The sequence below is a fragment of the Chiloscyllium plagiosum genome, chromosome 7 (genome assembly GCF_004010195.1).
Source record: "Chiloscyllium plagiosum isolate BGI_BamShark_2017 chromosome 7, ASM401019v2, whole genome shotgun sequence".
Taxonomy (NCBI): domain Eukaryota; kingdom Metazoa; phylum Chordata; class Chondrichthyes; order Orectolobiformes; family Hemiscylliidae; genus Chiloscyllium; species Chiloscyllium plagiosum.
In genome coordinates, this window is record NC_057716.1 from 72,084,323 (window position 1) to 72,107,333 (window position 23,011).

Below are 23,011 nucleotides of genomic sequence, written 5' to 3' on the forward strand. Positions count from 1 at the left end.
TTTCTTACTTCAGATTTCCAACATCTACACTATTACTTTTGTCTAAATTGTATATGATTTAACATCCTTTGTGGTACCCAGCAGCAGTAATCGTAGATATTCTTCACTAATATATTTAATGTTGAATTTGTAATTTACCAATGTTGATTGTTTAGGCTTTTTCTTTATCACCAGCTTGAACTTCATTCTGCAACAAAATGTTCATGACCGAATTGAGCTTTTCTCACTTCTGTCACAAAATGGCATAAGTTAACAATCTTCACCCATGATAGTTATGTTGATAACTTCAATTTTTCATGCATGTGTATTTGGTTGATTTGGGTTGACTAAAGTGACTCACTTCATGCCTATTTTACCTAGTCAGTTCTTAGATTAGATTAGATTAGATTAGATTAGATTAGATTAGATTACTTACAGTGTGGAAACAGGCCCTTCGGCCCAACAAGTCCACACCGACCCGCTGAAGCGCAACCCACCCAGACCCATTCCCCTACATTTACCCCTTCACCTAACACTGCAGTCAATTTAGCCTGGCCAATTCACCTCACCTGCACATTTTTGGATTGTGGGAGGAAACCGGAGCACCCGAAGGAAACCCACGCAGACACAGGGAGAATGTGCAAACTCCAAACAGAGAGTTGCCTGAGACGGGAATTGAACCCTGGTCTCTGGCGCTGTGAGGCAGCAGTGCTAACCACTGTGCCACCGTGCCGCCCAAATCATCTAGTGTGCTTAACTGGTAACTAGTGTCCTATTACTGGTATCATTAATGAATTTTAGCAGATACTTACCTCAATAGTATGCTTATATATAAATATTCCCAAATTAGTTGACTAGTGTCATGGAAAAATAACTTGTTATTAGACCTTGTACCATGTATTTAGTACCTTAAATGGTTTAAATTTGTGTATTTAATGGCAACTATATTGAAAAGATTTCAAGTGTTTACTGTCTGGAATTTAATTTCTGTTCATTTTTTTTTCCTGTAATTCAATATAGGATCCATGGAATCAAAGCATGAACAAGCTTGTTGATTCAGTTATGTTCTTCCCAGACATTATATGTATACAATTCATATAAATCTTGAATATTTACTATGCAGTAATGAGATTGAATACAGAGACATCTCTAGGTCCATAACTTGAAATTATTCAATCAAAATTGCTCCTTTAAAAAGTAATCCAAATCAAACAGATTTAACCATTATCTAGAATTGATTCTAAGTGTAGGCACCCTCATTACATTTGAACATTTGGCTGGAACAGTCATTGAAAACCAGTAAGAAATATGTTTCATTTCTGTCAGTGAGTTTCCCTATAGTAAATTGAGCCTAAGTATTCTATTTAAAGGACTTGAGAGTGCATTTGAATCTACTTCAGTGTAGATATGTAGAGTTTCGGCATTATCTTCATATAAGGTGTTAATTTGAATTTGAATTGAATTTATTGTCACATGTACCAAGGCACGGTGAAAAGCTTTGACTTCCGAGCAATACAGGCAGATCACAGAGTTAAGTAGCATAGATAAGTAAGTAATAGATAAACAGTGGCAAAAACAAAAACACAGGTCCAGGCGAATGTTAAGCATTTATGAGTCCATTCAGTATTCTAACAATAGTAGGGTAGAAACTATTTTGAAACTGGCTGATGTGTGTGTTCAGGCTTCTGTACCTTCTCCCCAGTGGTCGAGGTTGTAGAAAAACATTGCCAGGGTGTGATGGATTTTTGAGAATGCTGGCAGCCTTTCCTTGACAGCGAGCCTGGTAGATGGATTGTATAGACGGGAGGTTGGCCTTTGTGATTGTCTGGGCCGAGTTAAACAAAGATCCCTACTTTCTGTTCAAGTGGATGCTAAAGATCAGTTGGCGTGACATAGGAACTTAGAAATTTTTCCTAATTTTTCTGGCCAACATCGAAATTAAACCAATGCTTCTAAAATGAAAACACGTTGAGCATTTCTTCACTCCATTGTACGTGGGATGTAATAGGTGCATAGATTTTGCTTGCTGAGCAACTGCTTCAGTCCAACAAGTAATTAATTGTGGGAGGAAGTTTAAGATGGTTTAGAAAGTTCATATAAGTGTTCTCTACTTGTTCTTACTCAAGAACACTGGGAATCTAATCTTAAAAAAAAATGGTTTTACTTTCATTTTAGGTGACATATTTAGTATTTCTCATTTTACCATCTAAAGTGAATGTGAAAAACAATACTTTTGGCTTGAAGCACAAACATGTTTGGTTACTGACAAAATTATTTGTTTAATTTTATCTATTTGGATTGCGTTATTCTGAAATTTTCTGGTATTCATTTTCTGTTGAGCAGTATTTTAAATGAATAATATTATGACATTTACTATGTAGTGAATTATTTGTAAATGGACTCTCCCAAAAATTGGATCTTCTCTAAGTCCCAAAAATCCTAGGTTAGCACAGATACAAATGGTCCGATAAAGCCATGACATTTTAAAGTTATGAGCAAACAAACAGCCAGTTCTCACAGTCTGTTAATGACTTAAAAGTATTGGACATAAAATAAGCTAGAGGGCATAGGTTTAAGGTCACGAAAAGGGTGGTGCGTGTACGGAATAAGCTGCTAGAGGAATGGTGGAGGCTGGTATAATTACAACATTTAAAAGGCATCTGGATGGGTATATGATTAGGAGGAGTTTAGAGGGATATGGGCCAAGTGCTGGCAAATGGGAATAGATTAATTTAGGATATCTCATGGATGTGTTGGACCGAAGAGTGTGTTTCGTGTTATACATCTCTATGACTCTATTAGTGCAAGGCAGCAGCAGTTCAGAAAAGCAGCTGTAACGGAGTGTTCTTTATCCAGCATGCATAGCAGCAGCTGTGTCTCCGGGAATGAATGTTTGCACAGCTATTACTGAAGGCAAAAAACTCCCAAATAGGTTTATGGTGCCTGGAATCAAGAATCCTGAAATTGTGGGTATGGACAGTGATTTGACGTGAACCCATTGAGGCAGGTGTGGAATAGGGCCCCCATGGGAAAGATGGAAAGCAAGAAAGAACGTGCATTTATATAATAACTTTCACAAGTTATGGATGTCACAAAGCATCTTACAGCTGATTAATTTTCATTGAAGTATTGTGTAGGAAAGCATAGCAATCAATTTGCAGACAAGTTCAGATGCACGACAATGAGATAATGATCGGATCATCTGTTTTAGAGATGCAAATTGAGGATATCAATACTGGAACAATCACTGGCGGAGCGGAGATCTGATTTTCTTCAAACAGCATCATGGTTTTCCCCTCCCCTCAGTACTCTCTGTTGTCCTTCTTCAATTGCTCATGCCTGACCTCTGATTCTTGCAACTTTTCATGCAATGCTAGCGTAAAATCATAAAAAAGTCTTTTCATCTACGAGGGTCCTACTCTACATTTATAAAGCAAATCAAATAACATTTGTAATGTTATGATCTGACGTGTTGTTTAATGGGAAGAAGGAGTTTCTAAGTAGGACTGTGGAGGATATTAGTCCCTGTAATTTGCCTAGAATCTCTGACGTACTCTGGCCCCACAACAGCAACTTTTCCCAGTACATCCTGCCACTGTTGTAAATATTAGGATCATGACACCCTTTTATCAGTGAAGAAAATCATAACAGTAAATGAGCTGAAATCACTTGGTATACTTGGCTTCACCTGAATGGCTGTTTATAAGCAGGCGAAGAAAGCAGGTGCTTCCCCAAATGTGAAGCATAGTTAGTATAGTCATGGTTAAAGTACTTATTGAGATAATTTGGCCTATCGTGCTTTGACAATTCTTTGCTAAACCAGCCCAAAATACAATTCTATTGCTTTGTTTCCCCTCAGCCCTCTTTTTATTTAGTTCTACATGTTTAACAGCACAGCATTTCAAAAAGGTAATGATCTCTACAACAGCAAATTATCATTGCAAAGCAGTCTGAACTCCAACATTCTGAAAACAGAAATTTATCTCAAGACTCAAATTTTAAATTGATAACCAGCTTCGTTCCGAGTCAAAGAAAATAACCTATCGCAACTCTCCTCAAATTTTCTGTAATTGTAAACATTCTAGCAAATCATGTTGGCCTTTTCTGCGCAATGGAAAACATTTCTTTCAATTAACTAGGATTTATCATAACACTGACTCTTATTTTAAAATTACTTTAACATAGTGAAATGCATTAGGGTATTTTACTAATGGTGTCAATAAAAATCAATACTAAGTCAAGGAAGATAGGATTGGATATTATGATAAGAACTTGTTGAATTGGTACATCATAAGGAGACTTTTAAAGGAGGGGTTGGAGCAACAGTGATTTTAGAAGGGGAATTTCAGAAGGTGAGCGAGGTGATCTCACAGGGAAAGGCCCGGGTGGTTTAATGGCAAGTATAAATATTTTAAATTATGCCTTCTGCCTCTTTGATGACTCAGTGGATTGGGGGGAGGAGGATGATGGGCCATTGGAAATAGGTGCATTGTAAAATATGTGCAGTAGAGTGTTGATTGAGCTGAGTATTGCAATAGGTGAGGACTGATCAGCGTAATTGATGCTGATGATAACAGAATCTGAGGGTTTCAATATGTTGTGTTATGGACCAGAGCAGACACCCTCAAAATGCTTTAAGAAGGTAGCTCAGACCCTAACTTTTTTTTTTAAGGCCGATGCAAAGTGATATTCCACTCAGCTTTAAACAAAACAATTTACTTAATCACTATGGATGAAACACAAACAAAAGAAAACAGAATTTAGAATAACTTATTTGAAAACCCAACTGACTCTATCAGAAATTCACAAAGCTGTTCCAGTTTCAACATTCCATAAACACACCCCTTAGCAAAAGGCAAATTTAAACTCTGGTTCTTATAGGCAGGAGAGATTTCAGAGAGAAATTGGGCAAGAAACATCTGTTGAAGAATGGAGCCTGTTTTCACTATAGCTGCATCTGTTACCAGCAGTTTTATAACTGCTTGCTAAAACTAAACCAAACTAGAAAAAACAAGAACTGGCCACTCCCCTGCCATTATTGAAAGTAGCCACAGACATATTGGTGTCTCTGCCTTTACAACACCTCTTGTTAAAGGGGCAGAATCGTCACAGTTGACTGAGGTGGAGGGGAAGGCAAGCAGTAATCTTGTGGAGGTGGAAGAAGGATTTTTTTGTGACAATTCAGTCGGCGGTCAATTTAGGTTTGATGGCAGCTGAGATTTATGTGTAATTCATCTTGAATCTGTTCAGGCAATAGAATCAGTAGTAAGGGAATGTAATTTGTAACAGAACCAAAGAAGTTAATTTTAGTGTTCCCAGTATTCACCTGAAGGAAATTATAGAATCCAGATGATCTGTAATGTTGGAGAAACTGAGGACTGCAGATGCCGGATCTGTAATGTTGCACAGAATCAGTGGAGCTATCAAGATGTTTATCAGATATGGCTGAAATGGTGAAGTTTACCCATTAACTGCATGTACTGTAGCCAAAGACAGCATGTCGATGATATAATAGGGAGGTCAGTCTTGGACAGTTCTGGATTGATTATCCATTGCTGGCAATGATGCCCTTATGAGCATTGGAGTAGAATGAGAGCAAAAAATGACTTTGACATGTAGATAGAAAGTGGATGAGAGGGATAAATAAGGATGATATGTTAGTCATGCTGAAAGCAGTGGAGAAGATGAGAACGCATAATGGATCATAGTCATTATCATTAAGACAGTTGTTCATGACTTTGGTTCAAACTGCTTTTGTGCTGTTGGAGGGGTAGCAGTCTGATTGGAATATTCCAGCAGGCAAATTGCAACATGGGATAAAAGGGAGAAAAAGGGACTTTGGAGCTGGGGTCCATGGCTAGCAAGGACAGAGAGGTTGGGGTTGGATTTTTTGAAGTAGTAGGGGATTGAAATGATTTTGAAAGGAAAGTATAAAGTACCTGAAGAGAGGAAACCATTTGTAATATTAAGAAATAGGAGTAGAAGTAAGCCATTCAGACCATTGAGTTTATTTAATTAGTATAGAAGACAAATATTGACATTGGTTGATTATTTGTTTATTAGGAATGCAGGAATTAGGATGTATGGACAAGGTGAACTTGGAAAAGTCAGAGGGAAATTATTGAGAAACTAAATAGGATTGGGGGTTTTGAGTCTAGAGAGAGAGGGTTGAGTTTACCTTAATGGGTGGCAAGATGGTGAAGAAGGTTCTGTCTTATCAATAAATTAAATGAATTCTTTGCACTCGTTAAGAATGAGGTTGGAAGGTTTTTGAGTGGAAAGAGCAGTTGGATTATACCACTTACAACATCTATTACCTCTAACACTTTACTTTCTGGTCCACTATCCAACTTTCTGTCTGTGTTTTTCTTGCATCATGTAATGGAATTTTTTATATCGAGCTTTCTGTGAAAAACCTTATCAAAAATCCATATGGTCTACAGTCCTTTTATCTATCCAATGAAGCTCTCCTTCAGAATAGTTCTATTAAATTTGCCAGCTATATCTGGGGCACTTAATAAATCTCTCATGGTGTTCTGCATAAGTCTATTGAATAACTTTATCTCAAATTCATGAATCTAATAATTTGCCCACAACTTGCATTATGTATCACTGTCACAGTCCATGGTCACCTTGATTATCCTTCTCTTCCTTTTTGAAAGGCATTATGATGGCTAGCGTTAATTTTCTGGTTATAATTTGCATGTTTCAAGAGCCTTGTAACATTGTGGTGAGTACTTTTACACAACCTCTCCAACTTTCTTCACCAGCCAAGCACATGCACATGGCTGCTATTTCGACAACCTGTTATATTTTATTTTCAGAACCAATTCCTTAGAAATGATATCATTAACACTTCTGTATCTTTCTCTAGTGGATCTACATTACAACTTATAAATATGTTCTAATATATTTCATCCTCCACAAATAGACTGCCTGTCTCCTCACTGAGTAGTTCTGCTACTGTTTAGTAATTCATTAACTTTTAAATATCCAAAAATGTCCTTATTCTATTTTATAATTGCTTTTGACCATTGTCATCAACACACTACAATATTACTATTTACGGTTTTCTTTAGTGTTGATTACCCTGGTTTTACAGTGAAATTATAGGTTTTCATTAACTCAATGACAATTGGGGTTAGTGTGGTTACAAATGTAAGTAATGCATATTAACCCTATTTATCAATGATTAGACATGTGAGTCTTTCATATTTATACCACTATATAACTATATTATGTTTTATGCCATTTATACTTTTTATTTAGACACCTTTCACTAAATCATGTAACTGTAAGACAAAAATCTGTCAAATATTTTGGCACGTTGCGAATGCACTGAGTGCAGCCAAGTTTGTTCTGTCTGAATATAGGAAAAGAAACTATGACTGACTCAAACTGTTTTGCTGTCACAAACTGAACTACTAGGCACTGAGAGAAAAATAAAATTATCTAGCTAACGCAGTGATGTTTAACCTTCTTGCACAAGGGGCCCGTTTCAGTTTTTTTTCCTGACTTTTGCCAATTTTGGACAGATGAGATACAGCACAACATTGAACATGAATCTAAATATCAAAGTAACAAGTTGATCACTTTTAAATATGAGTAAATAATAAACAACACCATTTAAAAGTGCCGAGCAGCAAAACCTACCAATAAGATCTTCCTTGTCTATTCTCTCAAGAAACAGAGCTGGAGAGAGAAACAAACTAGGCTCCAACCCTTGATTAACAAGGCAGGAGCAGGAGGATAAGGGCCAAAATATGGTGTAACCAAACTCTTGCAATGTGCATCCCAGGCCGACTTCAACTGGATTCATACAAACATGGGGGTCAGAAGCAGGTTGTCTTTCAGTCTGGGATTTCTTCTTATCCTGACCCACTGTGTGACTAGACGTTTGTAGAAGAAAGATGAGTAGGGAAAGGGGTGTGTGTATGTTTTCCCTGGAGCATTGGAGGCTGAAGGGGGCCCCATAGAGATTTATAAAATCATGAGGGGCATGGATAGGGTAAATAGACAAGGTCTTTCCCCTGGGGTGGGGGAGTCCAGAACTAAAGGGCATAGGTTTAGAATGAGAGGGGAAAGATATAAAAGAGACCTAAGGGGCAACTTCTTCCACACAGAGAGTGTGTGGAATGGGCTGCCAGAGGAAGTGATGGAGGCTAGTACAATTGCAACATTTAAAAGGCATTTGGATGGGTATACGAATAGAAAGGATTTGGAGGGATATGGGTCAGATGCTGGCAAGTGGGACTAGATTGGGTTGGGATATCTGGTCGGCATGGACGAGTTGGACCGAAGGGTCTGTTTCCGTGCTATACATCTCTGACTCAGTGACTCTGTGCCTTCCAGGCTCTGTCATTTTGATACCCCCATCCTATTATAGAGTGTCATCCCCTGCAAAAACAGGCTAAAGCATTCTAAGTGCAGAGAAAGAATGAAACTTTTGGGAAAGCCAGCCACCTTCACAATTCTCGCTGCTCCTTCAGTCACAAATTTGTTCTGTCCCTCAATTGTTGCTAAGAGGTGGAAGAAAAAAACGCTGTCATTGGAAGAGCAGCTCCTTGCAGATCTGTAGCTTCCACCTAACTGTACTTTCAGCAGAGAGTCCACAGGTTGTATTAATGTCATTGTGGACAAGATTCTCACCCGTATACAATACATTTGATAACTTTAATCTAACCCCTTGGTTAGGGATCGTTTTTGCTTCTGAATGTGATGGAAGATATAGAAATGTTCAAACAAATTAAATCATCAAGTTTGCATAACTCTATTGACATTAACTTGTTCATATTACAACTGCAGTTGGAGCTAAGGGTTTTAATTTTTTTAATGTAGTTTAATGGATTCTGCATTTCCTACATGGACAGAAACTGTTAGATTAGCTACTTTTGTTTTCAAAAATATACTCCACCCAGTTTTGAAGATCCCATCAGATGGTAATCTTACAGACAAGTTATTACACTCGTTAACGTTGCAAAACTTCCAATAAAATATTTATTGTGGTTATGTGAGAGCCAATGGAAAATTAACTTGTATATGAAAATAAATGTTTATATTACTAATCATAGGATTTACTTTTAAAATCTGCAGCAACTATTACATTCAGTAGCCATACAGCAAATTTAGTTAATTTATTGACTGTATTGCAGACGATGACAAGTCAATCTATCTTTCGATTGCAAGCTGGTGTATGCCAACTGTTCCGGGAAACACTAATCAAAAAGGAATTTGTTGAAGTCCAGACTCCCAAAATTATCTCAGGTACGTGGACATTTCATTTCTTTTTGATCTGGTCAGAAATGTCTCAGCAGCATGTGCTATATAGTGCAAAATTTAAAATTTGCTATATCATATAAATAGTAATTGGAGATATCATATCCATACATTGTCATAATGTATAGATAAAGCAAGTGCTTTTTATGGAAGGATTGACAGAGGTTTGGAGCATAATCGAGCTGAAAAATGTGTTGCTGGAAAAGCGCAGCAGGTCAGGCAGCATCAAAGGAGCAGGAGAATTGACGTTTCGGGCATAAGCCCTTCTTCAGGAAGTTTGGAGCATAATCCCAAGATACAAGTAAATATCCTCGAGTTCTATAATAATGTCAGACTTCCTGAGCCCATACGTTACCATATTTAATATGCTTAGCACCCCTTATGCATGCATTAATCTGTGGCAGTCTCTGTCTCCTAAGGTAGCGGAATGCTTTCTGCTGGTTGCATCACCTGGTATGGCTTAGAAGCCTGTCTGTCAACTTTACAGGTGCTACCAGATTTGTCACAGAGGTAGATAGTGGACAGAGACTGACATGGTTTGTTGGTCTCTCTTTGGGCCTTTTCTTGGACAGCTGAACATTTCTACTCCCCTCTTCCAATGACTTCCAAACAGTCAGTCATCCAAGGTTAGAGCATCATTACCCTTTTCTGAAGAAAGGTCACTGTTTTTGTTTTTGTTATACCTGTCAGCAATTGTCTCCCATTGTCAGTGTTAATATTCACCACCTCCATATTCAATTGAAGGTGTCCTTGTAGAAGAAATGGGGACACACAGTTCGTGATGTCATGGCTAATTCACTATGCAGAAGGTCATAGAAATATAGGGGATAGAAGCAGGAGGAGGCCATTAAGCCCTTTAAGCCTGCTTTCATCATGATCTTGGCTAATCATCCAATGACCTGCTGTGCTTTTCCAGCACCACTCTAATCTAGACTCTGGTTTCCAGCATCTGCAGTCCTTGTTTTTACCATGCAACTCAATAGCCTAATCCTGCTTTCTCTACATAAGCTTTGATCCCATTTGCCCCAAGTGCTATATCTAGCCACCTCTTGAATATATTTAATATTTTAGCATCAACTACATCCTGTGGTAATGAATTCCACGGGCTTACCACTCTTTGGGTGAAGAAATGTCTCTTTATCTCTGTCCTAAATGGTCCACCATGAATCCTCAGACTGTGACCCCTGATTCTGGGTGTCCCTACCATTAGGAACATCCTCCCTGCATCTAGAACTTTTAGAATTTTATAAGTCTCTATGAGAATTCCCCCGTCATTCATCTGAACTCTAGCAAAAACAATTCTGACCCAGTCAATCCTTCCTCATACATCAGTCCTGTCATCTTTGAGTATATAGCTGTCATCCATCCAGATATTGGCCAGTTCAGATATCATTGGCTAAATAGTAGTTGGATACTAATGGAATTAGCATGTCCAGATCCTCTGAATTGGGGTTCTTGTCTTGGCAAGGTGGTTGGTAAATTGAGGTGACATTGCATCAACAATTGGAGTTTTGCCCATGGCAAACAAGTCAATAGTTTTGCTAAGCTCCTGTACTGAGAGTTCCATGTTCAAGTCTGTCATGACAGGCAGGCTTTCTGTGGTGTCTAGAGCTTCCCAGTGAGGTGCAAAGAAGGAATCTGCCATCCACATGGTACTTGATAGGCCAAAAATCAACATAGCATATTTGCGAGAGATCAGGCTTGCCAAAAGTGTGACACTGAAAAAAAATCATATCAGTAGCAGAGTCTCCAGTTCTAAAACCACACTGAGATTCAGAATAAGATTGTTCAATTCTACAGTCTGGCAAGAGCAACATGGTTAAATAATTTTTCCATAATGCTTAACAGGGAAGTGCAATGATAGGTGATGCAGTTGCTACAGTTACCTTTATTGTTGTACCATAACAAATAAGAACAGATGCCATTAAATATGCTGTGCCATTCAATGAAATCTTGCTGATCCACTTTACTAACTTTTTCCTATACTTTATTTCCCTGAATTGATTAAAAATCTGCCTATTCAGTCTTGAATGTACTTAGTGATCCAGCCTCAGTTCAAAGAGTCACTACCCTCTGCAAGAGGAAGTTCCTCTGCATCTCTTTTTTAAATGTTTTACCCCTTATTCTGAGATTATGCTGTCTGGTCTCAGACTATCTCCTCCACGTGGATAGGCCCTTTCCATACCTACCATGTCATGTCCCCTAAAAAGTTTTCCATGTTTCAAGAAAGTTGCCTTTCATTCTGCTACATTCCAGTGAGTACGGGCCCAATCTACTCAATCTCTCCTCATAAGGCAGTCTCTCCAAAAGTGGTCTCAGCCTAGTGAACCCTCTCTGGACTGCCTCCAATGCCTTAGATAAAGAGCACAAAACTGTTCACAGTTTTCCAGCTGTAGTCTGACTAGTATATAGTTTATAGACTTATATAGTTTCAATAAAACCTCCCTATGTTTATGTTCCATTCACTTTGAAATGAAGACAAACTTTTCATTTGCCTTCCCTATTACCCACTGACTTGGTTGCAGCTTTTTGTGATTCATGAACAAAGACTCCAAAATCCTTCTGTTAGGCAGCTTTTGGCACTCTCTCTCCATTTAAAAAATATTCAACTCCTCTATGCTTCCTGCCAAAGTGTATAACCTCACATTTTCCCCCATTATATTCTATGTGCCAAGTTTTTGCCCACATGCTTAACCTGTCTGCATCCCTTCATAAAATGTTGTGGCATTCTACTAGTTACTTCTTGAAAGTGCCCCCTTCTCCCAACTCTGTCTTGTATTAGCAAGTTTTGAGAAGATTTGTAGCTCAGGTTGAGGTTCTGGATGTAGGTTTGCTCGCTGAGCTGGAAAGTTCATTTCCAGATGTTTTGTCACCCTACTAGGTAACATCTTCAGTGGGCCTCAGGCGAAGCACTGCTGATAATTTCTGCTTTCTATTTATATGTTTGGGTTTCTTTGGGTTGCTGATGTCATTTCCTGTGGTGAAGGCACTTCCTGTTATTTTTCTCAAGGGATGGTAGATGGGGTCTAACTTGATGTGTTTGTTGATAGAGTTCCGGTTGGAATGCCATGTTTCTAGGAATCCTCATGCGTGTCTTTGTTTGGCTTGTCCTAGGATGGATGTGTTGACCCAGTCAAAGTGGTGCCCTTCCTCATCCATATGTAAGGATACTAGTGAGAGAGGGTCATGTATTTTTGCGGCTAGTTGGTGTTCATGTATCCTGGTGGCTAGTTTTCTGCCTGTTTGTCCAATGTCATGTTTGTTACAGCCCTTGCATGGTATTTTGTAAATGACATTAGTTTTGCTTGTTGTCTGTATAGGGTCTTTCAAGTTCATTAGCTGCTGTTTTAGTGTCCCACATCACCACAGGAGATGACATCACCAACCCAAACATATAAATAGAAAGCAGGAATTATCAGCAGTGCTTCGCCTGAGGCCCACTGAAGATGTTATCTATGAAACATCTGGAAATGAACCTTCCAGCTCAGCGAGCAAACTTACATTCTGTGTTCTATTAATTAGCTGAATCTTTATTGATGCTAACACAGGTCCTTCTGTCATAATGCACGTCTCATCAATGTGAATCTGTTGTAACATGATTGTCGAATTGGGGACACTTTCGACAGTGCAAACTTGTAAAATGTATGATGGCTGTAACACAGTTACAGTTCCAACACTTTAAGCACTGTTTCTAAAGCACGATTTTTCTACAACATGAGGTTGCAGAAGAACCCAGCCATCATGTTCTAAAAGAACAGATTTTATGCAATCTTCAATACCATGGGCTCTATTAAGATTAGATGTAATGTATGGTACCTTATCAAATGCCTTCTGAAAATCCAAATACATTCTCCCCACTCTTTCCCCTTTATCTATTCTGTTTGTTACCTCCTCAAAGAGTTATGCATGATTTTCCCTTCATGAAACCATGCTTACTCTGCTTGGTAATATTACAGATTTCTAAATGCTCTGCTATTACATCCTTTATAATAGACTGCAATATTTTCCCAAAAACTAGATGAAGCTAAACTTAGATGGCCTAAATTCACCTTTTTTTTGTCATCTTCCTTTTAAATAAGTATGTTGGCATTTTTCCAATCCTCCAGGACCTCCAAGAATTCCTAGAAGATTACTACCAGAGCATCCATGTCTCAGTAGCTACTTTCTTTAATATTCTAGCTTGCTTCTAATCAGGTCGAGGGGACTTGAGTCTTTAACCCTATTAATTTCTCTTGTAATAGCTATTCTATTTATTTCCTCTGCTCCTTTTGCCCCTTGAATGTTTAGTAATTTTGGAATGCTGTTATTGTTTTGTGCTTGGAGACTGATGCGAAGTATTTATTCAACTTCTCTACCATTTCCTGGATTCCCTGTTATTATTTCCCCAGCCTCATTCTCAAGGGGCCAATGATCACTTTCTGCTCTCTTCCTTTTCATACATTTAAAGAAACTCTTGCTGTCTGTCTTGAAATTACTTGCAAGTTAACCCTCAAAGTTTATTTTTTCCTCTTTATATTTCTTTGTTCTCTTTTGTTGGCTTTTAGATCTTTCCCAATCCTCTGGCTTACCACCAATCTTTGCTACATTGTGTATTTTTAAATCTGATACAATGCTTAACTTTCCTGGTTAACTATGATTGGCTTGTCAACTTCCCACACTGCTTCCTCCTCACTGGAATGGAATCCTACAGCTGTTTCAATCTGTTGCAGCTCTTACCAAACTATTCCAGTACATTTACAACACTGGTATCTGGACAATGTGGAAAATTGCCTACATATGTCCTGCACACAAGAAGTATACCAAATTCAACTCACCCAACTACCAGTAAGTTGATGGAAGGGAATATAAACAGTGCTATCAAGCAGCACTTGCTTAGTAAAAACCTGCTCACTGACACTCAGTTTGGGTTCTGACAGGGCTACTCAGCTCCTGACCACATTACATTACAAACAAGGACTAAAGAGCTGCACTCTGTTGTGACCATCTTTGGTATCAATCCACACTTCACTGGACTAGGCAAGACGCCCTAGCAAAATGAAATTAATGGAAATCAGGGATAACTCTTTTGGTTGATGTCACACCTAGCATGATGGTTGTAGTTGTTGGAGGTCAGTCAGAGATGAGGAAGAATTTCTTCTCTGAGGGTACTGAATCTGTGAAATTCTCTGTAGAGAGCTGTTGAAGTTGAGTCATTAAGTATAATCAAAGCTGAGATAGACGTTTAATCTGTAAGAAAAATAAGGGTTATGGGGAAAGGGCAGAAATGTGGATTTAATGAATATCAGATCAGCCATGATCTAACTAAAAGATGAAAGAGACTCAATGGGCTGAATGGCCTACTTCTCCATTTTTTTTGGATGTCAGACCTCTGAACTCCTAAACATCTTCACAAGAGTTCCTCAAGGGTGTATCCTTGACACCAGTCACCATGCGCGCATACTTGGGAGAGGCTGTGAAGTGCATAGCCATGCAACTTGGTGGGAACGTTGCTAATAAGTATAATTCATGCCACATAAGTTATAGGCAAAGTGCAAATCTAACCATCACCCCTTAGTATTATTATCACTGAACCTCCTACTACCAACATCCAGACAGTTGCCATTGACCAGAAAGTAAACTGGACTAACCAAATAAATGCTGTGGCTATAAGAGCAGGTCAGAGGTTAGAAATCCTGTATCAAGTAACTCACTTTCTAATTCTCCAAAGCACACCCACCATCTACCAAACACAAGTCAGGAATGTGATGGAATATGCCCCACCTGCCTGAATGGGACCAGTTCCAACAATACACAAGATATCATCCAAAATAAAAAGCAGCTCTATGTCCTCAGTGGTTCACTCTCTCCCACCACCAAAACAAAGTAGCATGGTGTAAGCCATCGGCATGGTGCATTGCAGAAATTTACCAAGGCTCCTTCGCCAGCACCTTTCAAACCCATGTTCCCTTCCAAGATACTGAAAATCCTTACTTAGAAATGCTTATCTGTTCCTTCACTGTCTTTGGGTTAAAGTCTTGTAAAAATTAGATCAAATGACTGCAACAGTTCAAGAAGGCAGCTCCCCTTTTTGAGGACAAGTAGGGTTGGGGTCCAGCCAGAGATGCCCATATTCCCTGAATGAAGAAAACAGAGCACCTTCTTGCCATCTGCCTCTCAATTTATGCAGAACCTGTTAAACTCTTGGGTATCTTGCACTACAGAACTGCTTCACTAACAAGGCAAGTTTGGCACATGAGTACAAGGGCATATCTGAATGCTAGTGGGTGTATCTGGCAGCTAAATCTGCTCTGAGTGCATCTGAAGCTTTTTAGCCTGGGACCATGAGGGATCCAGATCCATGTGTTCCACAAGGGGATACACCTGAAGACTTGTCGACAGAGAGCCAGTGAACTGACAAGAAGAAACTTCCACACTGGCTACTTGATTCACATTGCTGATAGCCAGCAGTATGAGCTGAAATGAGAAGTATACTGGCACCCAAAAATGGAAGGCATGCCAACTCTCTTCATCCACACCAAGAGACATCACACCAATTTGCTGGGCATGCATTTCCTATGTATGCAAACCCTGATATACCTTTAAAATTGTGTTGATAGAACATTGTTAGAAAATTTAAATACCAAGCAATGTTGCACATAGCTCTAAACATTAGCTGCGGTTGACTTGTAATTTTCACCAGTTTTTGTGAATTGCCTAAAGTATTACCAGGAGCCATGTATCATATTAGCTAGATTCTCAATTTGTCTAAATATCAATACAACTTTTACAATATATTTAATCCTGGATAGCACCCACTGATATTTTTGAAAAAAATATTGTAAATAAATTTGCAAAATTGAAACTGCCATTTCAAATTACTTTTGATATTGTATAAATTGGTGGCCTTACATTGAGGAAGCAAGGAATTACAAACTACTTCACGAAAGTAATATTCAAATATTTATCATCAGATTTTTTTTAGGATGTTTTGTTACGCCAACACATTTAAGGAACAAATTTTCACCAAGTTCATGGTTGACACTGAGATGAATTGAGCTGTTTACTTGCCCTCTTGACAATAAATAGTTTGAGATAGTTTTTATTTATTCTTTCAAGAGATGTGGGCTTGGCCGCATGTTGCCCATTCCTAATAACCTTTGACCTGAGTGGCTTGTTAGGGGATTTAAGAGTTTCACATTGCTGTGGGTCCAGACCAGGTGAAAATGACAGATTTCCTTTTCAAAGGACATTTGCCAACAAGAGGGGTTTTTTTAAAAAAACAATTAATAGTTGTTTCATGATTAGCATTACTGATACTAGAACTCAATTTCAGCTTGATCAATTGAATTTAAATCCACCATTAGTTTGGGCATCTGATTTACTAATCCACTTGCATTGTCATTATGATATCATGCACATTGAATATTTACTTTTTAAAATTTGTTCATGGGTTGTGGTTCTTTCTGGCAAGGCTATTGGGTTCTGTGTAATTTGTTCATTATGATTATCTATTAACAGAAAATGAAAATGTATGCAATATGATAAGTTACGTTTCAGTTGAAAAATAGCAAATTAAAAATGTATTGACAAAAATGGTATTCACGTCAAAACCTTGAATTCTGCAGGATTAAAAGTAATTGTCATTGTTATATTTAATTTTACAAACTTGTACCATTATTAGTATTGAAAAATTGTTTATAATTTGCCAAATATTCAATTTAGTCCTAACTTTGGTTAAGTTAACTAAACTTTCCTCAATCTGTAAGAAACTGCGTATTGAAAATCAATTGGAGCAGACCTAGATGACCATATGACTGAATCAATGGCTTGGTATCTGACTGAGCATAAATGTATTTTTAATTTCCACCGAGCCATTTCATTGATGTACCAAATTTATAGTGATCACAGCCATTACCAGTGTTTAATAACATTATATTATGATATTACTAATTTTTCATCCAGAATGAATCATAAAATCTTTGGCAAAACATTCAGTTACCTATTGCTTACATTTAGTTTTGCACTTATGTTCTGCCAAATGTTTATTTTGGCTTATACAACACTGCCCTCTGTTGTCTCATCCCATTCCAGAGATTATGCATTATGCTCAGGATTTCTATTTTATGTTGCTTTTCTTTGGAAACGTCCATTGGTTTATCAAAAAAGGCATCAATAATCCAGTGTATGCAACAATTTATTGCAGATAAATTGATAATTATTGAGGTGCCTAGAAAGTAAGCAATGGTGTTGAGGTTGCTGGCAATGCCAGCCACCATTGGCAGTTCCAGTTGTAGATAAAGCTTAAAGATCATAAGGCTTGTGAATGAAGAGGAAGCAGAGTTCCTCAGATATCCCTAACTAACTGTATTATGGACTCCAATGATCCATCTCCTTTTTATTAAAAAAAAGTCTTGCATTTATGTAGCATCTTTAATGACCACAAGATGTCTCAAAGCAATTTACACTCAGTGAAGCATTCTTTGAAACTTGGTCTCTATTATAACAGAGGACACTTAGCAACCAGTTTCTGCATTGCAAGGTTTCCAGAACAGTAATATGATAACAACTAGATAATCTGTTCTTAAACTTTTCATTGAGGAATAAATTTGGGTTGGGGAACCAGGTATAACTTCCTGAATCATCATCTGCAAAATAGTGCCATTGGAACTTTACATCTGTAAAACAGAAAAGGCCAAAGTTTCATGTCCTATCCAAAAGATTAGGTCAGTGCAGAACACCCTGATACACGTTTATTCATGTCTTTACATCCCTCTTCAGACTCCTTGAGTGTAAGAGAAGTGTCCTCTTCGTCAGTATGGTCTCTTCGAATAATTCCTCAAGTGTTGAAATTTGTAAAATGTCAATAATTTTAAGGAAATCAGAACGTAGAACTAAAGATCAAAACTGCTTCGAAAAAGGTTAAAAGGGAAGAAAATTAAACAAAGCCAATTAAAAATTAGTAACTGCTCACACCTTCAAATCTGTTGAACACAATTTGAACAAATTTTCAAAAGTATCAGAATAAACATGCATCTTTGCTATCTCTTCACAACCAGTGATTTTTGTTTTAATTCTTTCATGGGAATTGCCCTTGAACTGAATGTTTTGCAAGGACATATCAGAAGGCTAGTAAGAATCAACTATATTGTCATTGGTCTGGAGTCACATACCAGGTAAAGCAGGCGGATTTCTTCCCCTAAAGGACGTTTGTGAAGCACGTTGTTTTGATCATCATTACTGAGACTACTGTTTGGCTCCAGATATTAATTGCATTTAAATTCCACCAGTTGCTTCCACCACATGCTATTTTCATGTCCTTAGATTAATAACCTGGTTTTCTGGATGACTTGTCCATTGATAATATCATGAGGTCATCAACTCCCCTGCAATTCATATATCTGTTTTTTAGAATGTTATGGACCAGACCAAACCCCCTCAAAATATATTAAGAAGATGAAATATATTAAGAAGATAGCCTAGACCATAACTTTTTCGCATCTTAAAGGCAAGTGCCAGTTGTTGCATTCCAGATGTTGACAATTTAATTTGTCAAACTACCACTCTTGAAGCAAAACACACTTTATTCGAACATAGTTAAAATATAACAAAAGAAAGAAGAACTTGGAATAACTTATCCCTGTTGGAAAACGTAACAGAATAACAGTACTCAATAGTACTACTCAACAGTAACTGTTCCAAAACAGTGACATCCCATAAACACACACTTGGCATAGGCAAACTCAGTAAAAATAGATTGTCTGACATTCAATTCACAAGTCCAGGAGGAAAAACATCAAGAGAAAACTCGGACAGAGAGAGAGTAGCAAGGAGAGATGTATTGCAGCTTCCAAACCCAGCCTCAAGACTCCGGCATTCACTATTGAAAAAATAAAATCATAAGTCCTGGTTCTCTGGGAGCTTAATTACATCCCATTTAGGCTGCTTCTATTGCTCCAAATTTAAAAAAAAGTAAGGCCTCCCAACTATTTACTTATTGGCTTTGGAGCAGACTGCCTGGCAACATTGTCACAACCTTTCTCTATTAAAAGAAATGAGGTCAAAATATACCTCTTAAAGCCATAGTATCATCACAAGAATTTGCAAGAAAGGTAAGGTGTGTCACATTTACACTATTTTAAACTCTTTTTGAAAATTTAATATAACAGGAGAAACAAGAACATGACTAGGGCAACACAAGTAGACTTGAAGTGTTCTTTTGCAACTTGATTATGCCAGTCCCACTCCTTCTACATGCTAGTGATGTTTGTTTACCACCAGAAAAATCATCTCTTAAGTGTTTTTGTCTAACCTGAGCAACTATGAAGTGTTTCATTATTTTAATATGGTTAAATATATTTACATTTGTGGTGTGTGAGCTATTTAAATATCTCCCTGTTTATATATAAAAATCTCTAATTTTGAAGGAACAATAGGTGGTTTCTGAATTCCAAAGGTACCACTACATCTACAGGTAGCTCTGTCAATGTTAGATGACAAGCACTTTCAAACAAAATGTCGAGTGAATTCCTAAGGAGATTTTTAGGACTAAAAATATTGATATCACGTTTTTAGAAATGTAAATGATCAATTGTGGGAACTTAAAAAGTTCTGATTTTCTTGCAGCTGCAAGCGAAGGAGGAGCCAATGTATTTACTGTGTCCTATTTTAAAACCAGTGCTTACCTGGCTCAATCACCACAGCTGTACAAGCAAATGTGTATTTGCGCTGATTTTGACAAAGTCTTTTGCATTGGACCTGGTAAGTTTTCATTGTTTTGTATTTTCTGTAATTTATCAATCTCTGCCTTGAAGACATTTAGCATCCCGGCCTCCACTGCACTCTGCGGCAATGAATTCCACAGGCCCACCACTATAATGGAGGATTTGATTTTGGTAGTTTTTTCACTAATCCTGCACCTTTGTAAATGGCATTGAAAGTAATAAAGGTAAGCAACTGTAATCTATGAAGGACCATGGATATCTTTCTTCAGTTGGGCAGGTAATTAGTTAAGCATTGATTTCTGCTATAACACCTGTTTCTTCAATGCGAATTGGCTTTAACACAATTGAAGAATTTAGACAGTTATTTCATTGGAGTTTAGAAGATTAAGGGGCGATCTAATAGAAACTCACAAGATAATACATAGCTTGGAAAGGATGGACGTTAGGAAATTGTTTCTGTTAGGCGAGGAGACTAGGACCCATGGACACAGCCTTAGAATTAGAGGTGGTAAATTCAGAACAGAAATGCAGAGACATTTCTTCAGCCAGAGAGTGGTGGGCCTGTGGAATTCATTGCCGCAGAGTGCAGTGGAGGCCGGGATGCTAAATGTCTTCAAGGCAGAGATTGATAAATTCTTGATGTCACAAGGAATTAAGGGCTACGGGGAGAATGTGGGTAAGTGGAGTTGAAATGCCCATCAGCCATGATTGAATGGCGGAGTGGACTTGATAGGCCGAATGGCCTTACTTCTGCTCCTATGTCTTATGGTCTTATTTGTGGAACGCGAACTTTCCTTACCAGTATTGGCTATAATGTAACTCCAGCCCTATTAGCTTAAATGGCATGGCTGTTACATAATTTTCTTACAATGTGAGATCACACAAGACCAGACCTATTGTGTTATGTTAGAACTCACTGTATATCTTGAGGGCATGAAGCATTGCAAGCCTTTATGAACTACCACATCCAGTATTGAGATTGAATCTGCCCTGTTAAGGTCATTCTGCGCTACAATCAAGTCAGATTGCTTTAAAATAGTTTAAATACCATTCTGCTCTGCTGTCAGAAAATGGCTTCCATCTTTGAATATTAGCCATTGATTCAGCATTTTCAGTTGAATATCTATTAGGAAGGATATCCATTTTGAAACTAGGATCTTATTCATTTTACATTATATAATTAGTAGATGTTTCATGACAGATTTTTATGAAAATTATTGAATTAGCCCAGTACCTTGAAACTGAGCTTAATTTGAATTTAGAAGTGCACTGATGCAATCATTCCCAATTGTTAAATGGATGCTGTTGGACTGTATTGTCATCTTTGTCATCCTGACCATTTTTATTTTACCACTTTGTATTCATTTAAATTCTTATTTTTAATACAAAACTGTAATGTTCATGTTGTAATACTAACTACTGCTTTAGGATAATGTACCATAATTGATATAGAATTTTAGAAAATGAAGTAACTAAGTTTGTCTTTATTTTCTTAGTGTTCCGAGCTGAGGATTCTAACACACATCGTCACCTTACTGAGTTTGTTGGGCTCGATATAGAGATGGCATTCAATTACCACTATCATGAGGTGGTAACAGAAATTGCTGACACTCTGGTCCAGATTTTCAAGGGTTTGAGAGATAGGTAACATAATTTTTGTTTATGTTCTTATTTCTTATGGTTATTTCCCCCTTCCTTGGAGGTTGTGTGGGAGGTGGAGCATGGAAAATGTGATAATTAGCATGTTTACCACACTTACGTGGTGCAGTATACTTGAATATAATGTTAAATTCCAACTTAACGAATTCTTATGGCAGCATTTGCGTCTGAGTCAATAGCTTCAAGTCCCAAGTTTTTTTTTAATTCAGTCATGGAATGAGGGCATCACTGGTTAGGCTTATTCCTAATTGCACAGAGTCAACAAGATTGCTGTGGGTCTGGAATCACATGTATGCCAGGCAAGGTAAGGATGACAGATTTCCTTCACCGAAGGACATTAGTGAACCATTGGTGAAGTCAAGCATCTGTGCGTATAATTTATGCTAAAATTTCTATCCAGTGTCGAGGGAATCCTTCAGTGTTGAAATATTGTCATACAAGATGAGACGTTAAATCAAGATATCTTCTGCCTGTTTAGCATGCTGCTATTTGAAAAACTGAGATAATTTTCCAAGTTTGTTGGTTAATGTTTGTTTCAACCAATAATAACTTGCATTTAAACCCTTAAGAACTCCAGAATAAGAGGTTGATATGGACCAGATAGGTCCACCATTCTGGTCCGCCATTCAAGAAGATTTTACCTGATCTGATCTCCACTTGGCCACCAACACTGAAGGAACAGGGATATATTTTCAAGACAGGATGGTATGAGTGGCTTGGAGGGGAACATGTAGGTGTTCCCTTGTATCTGCTGCTCATGCCTAGGTGAAGTCAGCTGGCAAAACGTAGCTACTTGTCTGCATATTGGTGATTAGCTGTCAATAACAGAAGCCTTCTATCTGCCAACAACTCTGTTTGGCTTCTAAATAGCTAAACAACTTGTGGAGGTGAACAAAATGGCCTGCAGCCTTTGATCCTCCAAAAGAGGAGATGGTGGCTCTTTCTTTCTCTCCAGTTTAAAAAAAATACCCAAAGACGACCAGTTAATTTCCCTCATCATTTGCTGTAAAGTGTGGTTTTTAACCAATAACATCAGAGACTTCATAACTTGAGAACTGTCAGTGTGTGCCTCCTACAAGGAAGTGAAAGTACCTGGAGACGAGAGGTTGAAGATAGCAAATTGTGGCAAGCAAAAAAGATAATCTTAGCAGGCATTCTGAATAGTGGCCATTGAAGTCCTTTCCAGATTTTCTGTCCATAATACCAGTGTTGAGAAAATTTTAATGAGAGGCATAGAGTTGTTTGTCAGTAGTACATAATTGTTTATATTCTGGATCAGTGGTGCTGGAAGAGCACAGCAATTCAGGCAGCATCCGACGAGCAGCAAAATCGACGTTTCGGGCAAAAGCCCTTCATCAGGAATAAAGGCAGAGAGCCTGAAGCATGGAGAGATAAGC

At 38.0% G+C, this 23,011-nt stretch overlaps 1 protein-coding gene across 1 annotated transcript in view; it reads left to right on the forward strand.

Moving 5' to 3' along the window:
- Window positions 1-23,011, forward strand: part of dars1 (aspartyl-tRNA synthetase 1) — a 91,548-nt gene that overhangs the window by 57,337 nt on the left and 11,200 nt on the right. Inside the window, exons 10-12 of the mRNA XM_043694024.1 lie at window positions 9,132-9,243; window positions 19,858-19,992; window positions 21,452-21,599. Coding sequence (XP_043549959.1) covers window positions 9,132-9,243; window positions 19,858-19,992; window positions 21,452-21,599 — 395 coding nt within the window. The remainder of the gene's footprint in view (window positions 1-9,131; window positions 9,244-19,857; window positions 19,993-21,451; window positions 21,600-23,011) is intronic.